At 43.1% G+C, this 12,718-nt stretch overlaps 1 protein-coding gene across 16 annotated transcripts in view; it reads left to right on the forward strand.

The window, feature by feature from the left end:
• Nucleotides 1–12,718, forward strand: part of Cadps (calcium dependent secretion activator) — a 454,141-nt gene that overhangs the window by 202,158 nt on the left and 239,265 nt on the right. For all 16 annotated transcript variants that reach the window (XM_039093071.2, XM_063274046.1, XM_039093064.2 and 13 more), the window contains exon 5: nucleotides 12,315–12,548. In XM_039093071.2, the coding sequence (XP_038948999.1) occupies nucleotides 12,315–12,548 (234 nt within the window). The remainder of the gene's footprint in view (nucleotides 1–12,314; nucleotides 12,549–12,718) is intronic.

Below are 12,718 nucleotides of genomic sequence, written 5' to 3' on the forward strand. Positions count from 1 at the left end.
CCCGCATGATGTCAGAGGTTTCAGTCCTTGGAACACTGCTTTGAGTTTGAGTTGAGGCAGTAAGGACATGTGGTAGAGGAGGCTGTGTACCTCATGCCATCCAGGAAGCAGAGGCAGATAAGAAGTGTTTGGGACATGCCCCCTTCAAAGATATGTCTTTGTTTCTTTTTCTGTTGCTATGTTAAATCGATCCAGCAAAAGCAACTTAAGGAAAGATAGGGTTTCTTTTGCTTTGACTTTCAGAGAGATGCAGCCCATCATGATGGGGAAAATGGGACCGTGGGCTGGGAAGGGATTGTCAGAAACAGGAAGCTGGGTGATCACTCTGCATTCACACTCGAGGTACAGAAAGTGAGCAGGAAGTAAAATAAGGCTGCAGCCTCGAGGCCTTCTCCTGGTGTTTCACTTTTTCAATCAAGGCTCTCCTTCCAGGTTTCATTGCCTTCAAAGACAGCACTACAGACTGAGGAACCCACAGGGGACATTTACCATTCAAACTACAGCACCCAATGACCTACTTCCTATAAACAGGCCATACCTTCTCACTGCAATAATTTAATCAGTAAATTAATCCATAAATGAGTCAAACCCTTATAATCCAATCATCCCTCAAAAGCCAGCAGCCAAGCCTTGACTATTTCTCACTCTTTACACAGACATTTTTATATCCAAACCATAATAGACCTCATGAAATAACAGGCAGGCAATAGACTGCAGCAGTTACCCCAGCAAAGAATTTAAGGATGCCCCCCAAGAAACTTCTAATTAAAATGAATAATATTTAATGAAATACTTTAAAGGCACAATTAATTTCAAAGAGCCATTAGTGACAAAGTGTGGAACATTTCTACAGGTACCCCTTCCCTGCCGGCTACAGGGCAGGTGGAGGGCTGTCAGAAGAGGCAGGGAGGGAAGGCAGAACACAACCTTGTGCTAAAATTCCCCCCATTTGGCTGTATAGAAAGGAGTCCTACTAGATGAAAAGCCAAACAAAGATTCCAGGACAGAAACCACTCTGTTTGCACTTAGTTTTACTGAAATGCTTCGCGTCTTGTTTTTTGGACACCTTTAAAGTGTATAATCAAGTCAGTCTGGTGGCTATAAATAGTGGGCAGCTATGGATTTGGCTAAAGGTAGTGCGGGAGAGTCTTGTGTTTTGAAATCTGCTTGATGTGGGAGTAAACATCACTAAGGCTTTAGAATTTACCTCTTCAGTAGATTCAGTGTCTCCTTTCAATGGATTTCATGGAAAACTGAGGCAGCCTGGAGCGCATACTTGCCTATTGGGTAACCGTTACCACCCATGAATATGCTCACTCCTCTTATGTTTTACTTTCCTTGAGGCTTAGTATTAAATGCTAGACTGATTTTAACTTTTCAAAACTGTAGGTTAACATTTGTTATACAGTAAGTCAATGACACTTATCTCTGAAAAAAATCAAAAGGCCTCCCTCACCCCAACCCACATCTCCAATCTCTTCATCCAAAGTAAAATACTGTCAACCACTTTGAACTGAGCATCCTTAGAAGGTGAAGCAGGGCATCCCGATGCCTCTTGGTCCTTAGTTACTAGGAATAGTGTCAGCTGAGACTCCATGCAGGGTCTTCAAACAGCTAAGTGGTATCTTCACGTTTCTATTATCTGTTCTCCTCAAAGCTGACTGGTCATCTTCTGGAATGTTCTTCTATGTCAGTAGCAACCCTCGTCATAACTCATCGGCATTGGCCCTGACCTTCCTTGCTCTTCCACTGAGCTTCTTCCCCAGCTCCAAACTCACTGGGCCCTAAAGTGATGTCTTCATTCAAAGGGAACCAAATGTGACCCCTAGCCTTCCCCGGTCATGATGAGCAGAATAGTAAATGATAACCAATGCAAACTGAACTGGTGATTCTCTTTCCCCGGGCATGATGAACTGCAGGCTAACGATGGTGATGGTGGGGAAATGACTGAAATAAAGCCTCAAGAACGAACGTTTGGGAAAAGGCAGAATTCATTGCGGTACCAAGAAATAGTCTCAGTGCTTTCATGTGTGATTCCAGGAACTTCCAAATTTTAATTGTGTGACTGCCTTTCCCTAAACTTAGTTAGATCTACCGAACAGTGGATAAAATATGAAGAGGTTGCCTACCAGCCAGCTCTTGACAAACTTAAATGTTTATCTTTCTTTGCTGTGCCCTGGTTATCTATTACCAACACCATATTGAGTTTTTGTGAGGATATGTAGTTCAACCCATGTCCTGAAGGTCAGTTCCTGTATGTGTTATAACCAGAAATTGCTGGATATTGACCCATCCATCATGTCCAGTCCATTCTGCTCTCCCCCGTGATAGATTTACAAGATAGATTGAGCACCTCTAACTGCAAGTTGGAGGCACCAACCAGATCAAGCTTACTTGAAAACCAACATGAGCATAAGGGACAAAAAGTATAGGGATAATGGATGAAGAGTCACCAGACCTCTAGCAAGAACCAGAGACCATGGAGGGCCAGGACTCCCTGCTGCTGTCTCTGCATCACATTGGTTAACCACTCTTCCTCCATAAGGCATCTCTCCTTGCTTTCAGATACAATGTCTAGCTATTCCATAGCTTCTGAAATAACATCAAAATCCCAGTCAGCCATCATCTACTTCTTCAGATCCCTCTCCTTGCCCTTACTTCTTCATCCTCCTACCTTCTTCAAACTCACAGTTCTAAGAATCAAGTCTACAGTTGACCCAATTTTGTTTGAAGCTAACTCTGGTACAGTCAACCAGCTAAGCATGCTGCCTTAACATGGATGGACTCCTAACTGACTTCCCTAGTACCTTGTAAATAGGGCCTGGTGGTGCATGCCTGCCATCCCAGCATTCTGAAGGTGAAGGTAGGAAGAACAGAGGTTCAAAGTCATCCTCAGCTACATATCCAGCTTGAGCTTTCTCAGATAAAACCTTTCTCAAATAAAAGTAAGGGCCTCACTGGACACACGGGCTGCTAATATCCCTCGAGGTGAGGAGGTACTTTAGCAGTAGTACTGCAGGATCACAATGAAGCGGGGTTGGCCCACATATACACATTGCATAGTATTTCCTAAGTGTCAGACCCTCTTATCAATGTTTGACATGACAATCCCCTCAGTCCTCTCAGAACCTTATGAACAAGATTGTACTTTTTCAGAATAGAGGCCAAAGCAGAGACATCAGAAGATTTGACCAAGTTTACTTTAATTAAAAACTGCATTCTTGACTAATTTGTTTTCTAGATCTACTGAGTTACTCCCCAAATATGGATCTTTACGTCCTTCATCCCCCAAGTCTGGGGGTGAAATAAATCTCTGCTCCCGGCTTTCTTTTCTCTCCACCGTTGAGTTCTTTATTTCTGTTTCCAGCACCTGCCCTAAGATTTCACATCGCTTCTCACTTAAACCAGTTACAAGCAATCTTTGGCATTATAGTAATTTTCCCAGAATAGCTAAATCCGAAGGTTTAATTACCGTGCCTGAGTTCACTCAAAGAGCAAGCAGAAAGAGGAATCCTGTCTTCAAAGCTAGAGATGACTCCAAGACAGGACTGGAGGACTGGACTCTCCTGCCCTCTCTCCCTAACAGCACAAATGAAGCAGGGGTGTTTGGAAGAGCTGTCTCCTTGGATTCAGAATGCTCTCCTTGTGATATCTGACCCTGAAAAAAGGGACGGCATAGCCCAGGCTGTTTCTGCTGTAAACATGTTCACCATCAGATGTATCAACATTCAGTATGTGTGTGTCCTCTTCCCACCCCATCCACTGCCCTAAAGTATGAACCATCAATTCAGTCATACTAGCATCCAGAATGATCTGAGGAGGTAACTTCACCAGAGCACAAGCCAGGCATGGCTTTACTCAAAGGCTGAAGGCAGAGATCTGAATATTTTTTAATCTCATAGAAAAAAAGATCTTAATTCCTATTCAAACATTTCTCCAAATCCCCTCAGACTGATATTAAAGGGCCCCTAAAATTTCATCCAGAAATTAATTCTAAATTGTTTTAATTGTGTGATCAAAAGTTGACTTTGGGACTTAAGCAGGCCACCTGTGGCAATAGCTCGGCTGTGATATTTGCCAGTTCTTCTGGCTGCATTGTGGTGTCAAACTCCACAGTTGACCTGCTGGTTATATAACACGAACAGTAGTTTTGTGGTTTTAGCTGCCAGCAATGAGGCACAAAACACAAGTGGTTTCTCAGGCCATCATTTAAATGTGGAATTATGGGAATGGAGATGTTGCTCAGTCAGGACCACTGCCTTAGCATGGGTAGAATCACAACTGAGAGGGTCTAGTACCTCATAAACAGGGTCTGATGGTGCATGCCTGCAGTCCTAGCATTCTGGAGGTGAAGACAGGAAGGGCAGAAGTTTGAGATCATCCTCAGCTACATATCCAATCAGGGCCAGCTTTCGTTGAAGAACCCTCCTCAAAACAAAACTGGAATTTTTTTTGGAGCAAAGAAAAGTTACTATCTTATTTCAGGACCATGTAATAAACATCATTAAGGAATAATACCCAAATATTTCTCTGATAGAGAAGTTTGGTCTACACATAGCTATGCACCAATGGGTAATGGAACTCTCCCGTCAAAGAGCTACATGAAACTTCCAGCTTGCAAACTAATGTTGCACTTGGCACTTACCTTGTGCAGCAATACCAGTATGTGGCACATAGTAGTGCAGTCATATGGTTGCCTTAATAGTTGTGTACAGACAGATCTGATTGTCACCTGTATCAGACTCTGAAAAACCCAGTAAATCTGAGTCCTAAAAAAAACACTGGGTACTCAGCGGGTCCCCTGAAGCCACTGCAAGTGGAAGAAATCCAAGAAGGGAAGGGGATCTATCCTGTTTACAACAGTTGGAAAGATGAGAACAATAAGGAAGTGTTGACTCAGGAAACTGTTCCTGACTCCAGAATGCTCCTAGCACCTTCTATACTGATGATGACAAGACAGTTCTTATTGCGGCTGATGAACCCACCTTTCCCCATTATAACACTTCACCCCACACTGTGTGTGTTGATTAGAAAATTGGGGCAGTTATTGCTGTTAAAGAGTCAGCTCTAAGCAACGTCTGCTGATCAAGTGTTGTAAATAAAAAGGACACAGGGTGTTCATGTAGTGGGGCATCATCACTGCACCCCATCTCTCATTCTGCTGACCTTTGGAGCCAGGCTTCTGGGTTCTCTACCAAGCTCTACGAATCATCGCCATAGCCTCCCTTCTCTTTTGTTTCCTGGACATGGAGAGAAAGAGCAGAACTTATGTCTCTAGGAAAGATGAAAAGAGGTAGATCACATGACTTGTGAGCAGCACATAGAATGCTGTAAATGTGAGCTAGCCTCATCAGTCTTACTGCAGGCACTGAGTGTCATTTTTGCTAGTAATTCTGCTGGTGACGGTGGCAGTAAAACACTGTGTGTGTGTGTGTGTGTGTGTGTGTGTGTGTGTGTGTGTGTGTGTGTGTGTGTACGTACAGACAGATGGACAGACAGACAGATGAAACTGAATCAATGGTCAGTAAGTATCCATGCCTCTTAGTATCTTTTGTTCTTCATGGGAACCCTGTGGGTTTTATCTTATTTCCTATATCGCAAATATGAAACCCCAACTAGCTGTAAAACATTACAAAGCCAGTAAGCATGAGCCCAGGACACAGAGCTCAGTTAATTCTGTCACTCTATAAGTTTCCTTGATACCTTCCGTGTTGCTTGTGGATGTGTCTCTAATTTCATGGTGTCTAATGGGTGGCTTTTGTGTCATGTGTTCTCATGATTATTACCCCCAGCTGACTCCCTCACTTCCCGCTGATATCCACAGCACCTGAGCTCAGGAAGTATTGGGGGATTGGATTAAACACCTGTAAGACTGTGGATGAGCTCCTCTATTTAATGCCTTTCCTTCCTCCTAATCCCCTACAAGAATGTCATTTGAACCTCAGGCTACTCCCTTTGAGTGAGCATAGCCTTGTTAGATTTCACACACAACCCATTCCTTCTCCCTGGATAAGCATTCAAAACTTGGATGGAAAATCCAATGGTTAGGGGTTTTACAGTGCTCACAGTTGTTAATTTTTTAAAATGTTCCAATATTCCATTAATGTAGCTGGACACGAATGACCCTAGTGACTGTCTCCACTGAGCAATGTTGTCCAGCAAAAACAACAGGAAGTGGCCACAGAGATTTCCTTTGGAGGACTCCATCCCGCCCCACACTGTGTCTGTCTTTCATAAATCAATATGAATAAAAAGTTCTTTTTGTCACTTTTATGCCTGGAAAGAAGACAATGGAGATGGGAAGCTACATTTTTCTTATTTGGACACAGCCACAGCTTTGAAATGTGTTTGTAATGAGTCTGCCACTGAAAATTCCACTCAAGAATCACAGCCTAGAGTGACAAAATGCTATTTCTTCTCAAGGCTCAAGTGCTCAGAGAAGGAAACAAATGGCTTTGTTTTCCCTTGCAGGCTTCAGCTTTATGGGGCTCTTTTTATGATGTCATTTGAAACTGTCCAACTTCTGGGACCGAGTGATCATTCTGTGGATTTTTCCAGGGTTCTGCTATAGAGTTTGGTGGGAAACAACTCTGCAACAGAATGTATCAAGTGGAGCGGGGATGATGGCACAGTAGCATTTGCTGTATAAATATGAAGGCAAAAGAGCCACCGCCCTCATAAAACAAACTGTGGTAGAGCATGTCTATGATCTCATAGCAAGATGGGAGCCAGGGACAGGATTGCCTGCAGATACTCATGGACCAGCTAACCTGGCATACTCAGCAACAAGTAAGAAAGAGAACCTTTTTCAAAACACAGAAAGTAAGGACCAGCACCCAAGGTTATCTTCAAACCTCTACATGTGTGCCTGCACTCACATGAGCATGTATGTGTACACGTGCAAATGAACACACACTCACACACACACAGATCATGCATGCAAACATATACACTCATACACATACATATGTGCATAGACATTATGCATGCAAGCATATATGACTATGTACACACAGACATCTTGCATGAGTGTATACATCATATGCATATATACACATACATACATTATGCACTCAAGATAGACATCATACACACACAGACACACACATACACACACACACCCTTAAATGAGTTCCAAGTAAGTGACAGTGAGACCAGACTTGATGCACTCTCTCAAAGCTGATTAGCAAAAGGTAAACTATTTCATAAATGCTATTCTTTTTTCTCCCCATCCTCTTGGCAAAAGACAACTAGTAGTAAAATTGCAAGATCCTATTTACCAACTTCCCTTTCAAGCATCCCATGTATACTAATATTTGAGCTTTCAAATGAAGGTAAGGACATGGCTGGTTAGTTCTTCCATTCTGGAGACCCTAAGGCCATGAGTATTGAGAGCCAAGGGAAGAGAGGGGGGCAACTCTCCCTCACAGCAGTCGAGAGTCAGGGTTGGCTATCCTGAGCTCATACCCTACAGGCCAGCTCACCCACAATCCCCATGGTCAGGAACAGCTCTACAACTGAGCACCAGCTTAGGCAAGGTGCAGGGTCTGCTCTCCCAAAGGCTGTAGCAAGTGAGAGGCAGGGACAGCTCTCCTGCTTTCATGACTCAAGGGCTCTCTCTCCTGCATCAACTGCAACACATGGCATAGCAGGCCATGCATCTCACCTGGCAACAGGGTAGAGCTAACCCTGGTTGTCGGGATTGCAGGTAAGACAGCCCTGAGGGCAGGACAGCATTGAATGGGCCAGCCAGGGCAGGACAGGATAGTTCACCCCAGTGGTGTGGGTGCAGGAGAACTGAAAACTGACCAGCACAGATACCTCTCAAGACCAGATCCAGGGATTTCAATTGGCCCACTCCAATGCCTACCCTAATGATGAACTGCTAGAGGACAGGAAGGGCTGGTTCTACAGAACCAAAGCTACAGGATCACCATGACATGGGACAACAACAAAGTATCAGAGAGGAGTCCCTGTGAGGATCCAGTATTGATAGAGAGGCAGAAACCAGAGGCCTTGTACCAGACCTACAGTTTATTTCAATGAACATTGGCAAGCAGGGAAGTGAGGACAACAGAGAAACTGTGGGTTACACCATGACACACGGCAGCTTCCATAATGAGATTTTTTTTCCCCTTTGTTAGAGAGGAAAGTTGCAAGGGTGAAGGTTGGGTAACAGGAGTGAGGGAGATAAGTGGGATTGGGTTACATGATGAACCAATCAAGAACCAATCAAAAAACTTTAAAAAAAATAAAGCTGAAGTTAAAAGGTCAAAATACCATACTTTAAAAGCTTGGGGTATAAACTTTGCCATTTGTCAGTCTTTCTGTGATATAGGAACTGTTGAAACCATGAGTCGACCTTCTTCTGTCTTCTCTTCACTCTCCGGAAGGAATATGTTTAGAGAAAGTTGGAAGCACTCTGCGGACTAAGTTTAGTTATCTGAATCTTCTTGGATTCGTGGTTATCTATGTCTTCCAATTTGGGGGGGGGGACACCAATTGCTCTCTTCTCAGCTAACTGAACCTCAAGGCAAACACTTCTTAACTGATCAGGCCTTTAGTCAAATGTACCTCTTGTGTGTTCTCTCAGGGAGTGTCCATATCCCTTGGATGTCTATTAGAATGTTTACTTTGATGTTTCTGTATACATCTTTCCCCGAAATAACAGTGAAACCTTGGAGGAGTGCTTGTATTCTCCCACCAGAATCTTCCTAATGACAGTCACAGTGTTCATGGATTGTGTGTTTTCTAAGTCAGGATGGCCCAGCACTCAAGTCCCCATGCCTTCATGGCTCTGCACCAACTTTGTCCCAGTTTTAAGGATCCCCACTGACCCTTAAGGAGTTTAAGAATGAGGAATTTCAAGTACAAGGAGGAAGGTTTAACGATATTAGGCTTCGGGGAGACTTTCTCATTGACTCACCACTAACTTCTATCAATATCATGACTGTCTCATTTCCAGCCTGCTGCTTACACATCCACCTACAGTGTATTTAGAAAGCCCCACACAGTGTGAGCACCACCCTTAAGCAGGAAGTGATTTGAATTCTGAGGTTCTGGAAGGAACCAGAAGTCTGAGGTTCCTGCATAGATTTGAGATCCCCATACTCATTCCCCGTGGGACAGCAGAACCCCAGTGTTCTTCCAGAACTTAAGTCATGGTCATCCTGCCTCTCACTGCTGAGTGATAGATCCCTTAATATTTAATATAGATTTTTTTGATAACTCATTGACACAGCCACTCAATTCATGTGTACTAAATGCTTACTAAGTGTTACACATTACGATGGATGTTAAGTTTTTTTTTTTTAGTGAGATGTCAAAACTGTATGACCCTTAGTCATAGCCCAGAAGGAAAGACAGACACTAAGCGAATACATCTCATAAATGATTTGTTGATTATAGGTATGCTATCTTAGTTTACTCAGACTGCTCTTTAAAAAAAAAATTCCCTAGAATTTGTTTCCCATAGTTCCATAATACTGGAAATCAAGGTAAAGGCAACAGTAAGTTCTCGGCCCCTTCTTTGGCCTCTAGTCATCTTTCCAAAATGTCCACACATAGAAGAAAGAGCAGATACATTAGCGGTGGCCTCGTTGGAAGGCAATCATCCAGTTCATAAGGGCTGTGCCCTTGAGGCCTCATCATAAATGTCATCATACTGAGGGTTCATACAGTGTTTGACAGGAAGACAAACAGCTGGCCATTTCAATAAATGATGCCTGGAAAGTAAAAATTAGGGGTGACCCAACATGGAGATGTGTTGAAGTTGAATGTGGAAGAAGACAAATGGCGGAGAGTGACCAGGGAGCAAGAGAAAGGGGCACTGGCCCTGAGGAAACAGTCCCTGGCTAAGCCTGGATACTGCCCCAGCCCAAAGGCATCACTCATCAGTCCGTGAAGGGATATCTGCACCTGTGGAAGTGCAGGCTGCACTCGCAGGAATAAAACACTCTTCGCTAACTAGTGGGCAGGGGGAGTTGTTGAAAGGAAGAGGAGATTCCCAAGTGTATTAGTTTCATTTCTTTGACGGTGATAAAATAACCTTGACACGCAGCTTAAAGGAGAAAGGGCTTAGTTTGGCTTACAGTCCCAGACATATAGGATCCATCATGTCAGGAAGACATGGCAACAAGCAGGATCAGAAAGCTGGTTGATGACATCACGTCTACATTCAGAATAGAGAGAAAACAGCAGATGAACCTCAAAGTCCATCTCCAGGGCCCTAGCTCCTCAAGCAAGACTCCACCTCTTAATGGTCCCATATCCTTCTCAAACAAAAGGACAGCAACTAGGGATCAAATGATCAAGCACATGTTCCTATGGAGGATATTTTATATTTAAGTCACAATATCAAGGAACCAACGTTCAAGATGAGATGCTAGACCATGTGGGAATTAGAAAGTTAATAGAAGCCAAGCTTCATTTCCATAGTTCTGAACAGCTTTTCCTGCTTCTCTTCTGCTTTCTCCTTTCCTGTATGCTTACCTCTAGTCCCTTCTCTTTAGCCCTCCTGCTCTACAGCTTGTCCTTCCTTTCACTCCTCTTTGCTTACTCATCATTGGATTGATTCGATGTGGCAGTGCACACCGCACACCGGGGGAAATATTCATTTTGTTTCCACTCCCTTGATAACGATCCATTGCACTCTTGATGCTTCTCAATTCAGTTACATAAAACAGTGAATCTGCTTGATTGCCGGTCGCATAACAGAATTGGACGATTGACTTTAGTTGGACACCCAGGTAATCGACATCTTACTCCTTGGCATGCAGAATTATCAAATCAATTCATGTCTCCGGTGCTGTAGATCAAGGCCCATCCCAGCTCTATGGTGATTGCCTAATCTCTCACGGAGACAAAGTATGTATTCTCCCCATAGATCATGTGATAGGATGTCATGTGTAGATCGTCAGCAATGTTATAGGGACATTGAGTGGAACCACACTGAGTTCAGAGCCAATTCAGATATATTGGTTACTTTTTTTGTTTCTAAGCCCAAATATTTGACCAGAAGCAAGTTAAGGAAGGAAGGGATTCTTTTGGTTCATACTTTGAGAGTGCAGTCCATTGGCAGTGAAGGCCCAGCGATAGGTGGTATGAGGTGGCTGGTGGCATTGTGTCCAATTAGGAAGCAGAGAGCAATGAAGGTTAATAGTCACTTTCTTCTAGTTAGTCAGTCCCCAATAGTGGTGGAATAGGTGGGTCTTCAATTACCCTAATGCAGAAATACCCCACAGATATGACCAGAGTTTGTTTCCATGGTGATAGACACTAGTTCCCATCCTGTTAGCAATCAAGATCATGAATCATACAGGAATCTTAAAAGCAAGGTTTGGAGGAAAAACTTATTTGAGGTTATAGCATCTGAACTCTAGTTTCAACCTTGCTTGAAGCTGAGCTTATTCTGGGACATTTTCAAGCCAATCGGTTTCTCAAGTTGTTTAAACCAGTTTAAATTGGATTTGTCTATAACTTGTAAAATAGAAAGAAAGCCAAACAGATTTGGCTTGCCTCTCAACCCATCAAGGCTGGGGAGCAGGGTTTCAGAGGAAATTCTGTGCTCCAGCTTGGAAGTGACTCTTTGATAAGGTCATCACTCCAAAGGTTCAAGGCACTCAGGAAACTTAGAGGTACAAGTAGACAAGTAAGTGGCATGTTAAGAGTATAGCCTTCCCTGTAGAAACTGGAGTTGGGAGGGAGGATGGCAGCAACCAATTCTTATGTACTGTGACTACTATCCTGAAGTCTTGTAAGCATGTTTTTCTTGACTTTGTTAATGTTTTTGGTTTTTTGTTTTGTTTTGTTTTGTTTTAGGACAGTTAAGTATTCTTAGAAATAGCCACAGAGTATGGCTGAAACATCTCAAATGGTCTACTTTTGAATTATTTATGTGAGAAAATCTCTACAGATATCCAGAAATAGGGTGTGCTTCTGGTCCCATAACTTACAAACCACTCCACAGAATTTTATAAAAAAAGAGGAAAAATGTTGGAACTTGGATTAAATTTGAAAACAATCAAAAAATTCACCCATTTTTCTTTCCACAAATCCAAAGAATAGAGCTATAATCAAACATTTTGCTCTTCTTCCTTACTAGATGTCTGTGTCTGTGTCTCTACCCATGGAGAGATTATAGCTAACTAGAAAAAGCTGTCTCCACATCCAGATAGAATGTTTTCCTAACGCATTTCCATAACATGAGGGCAAATTTGTTAGTGGTTGATGTGATCAAATCTGTCTCTGGTGTGCAAACCTTTTATGGGAGTCAGGTCTCTACTCTGACTATGCTTTGCCCTTTCTTTTACAAGGAACGCAAATTTCCTAAGTTCGTATCCAAAGAAATGGAAAATATGTACATCGAGGAGCTGAAGTCCTCCGTCAACCTACTCATGGCCAACTTGGAGAGCATGCCGGTGTCCAAGGGTGGAGAGTTCAAGCTGCAGAAACTGAAACGCAGTCACAACGCGTCCATCATTGACATGGGTGAGGAGAGCGAGAACCAGCTGTCCAAGTCGGATGTCCTGCTGTCCTTCTCCTTGGAGGTAAAAAGCCACAATCTCTGAAAGTATACTAGTATGGTAAGATAGCTAAGGAGACCTCTGTGCTTAGCATAGCCATCTTGCTTTCTCCCTTCGGTCCTAGGACAGTTATTAAATTAAGAGCTTGCTAGTATGGGTCACGTAATCAGCAGGTATACCATCCCCCTCTTCTG

Source organism: Rattus norvegicus, chromosome 15 (genome assembly GCF_036323735.1).
Source record: "Rattus norvegicus strain BN/NHsdMcwi chromosome 15, GRCr8, whole genome shotgun sequence".
Taxonomy (NCBI): Eukaryota; Metazoa; Chordata; class Mammalia; order Rodentia; family Muridae; genus Rattus; species Rattus norvegicus.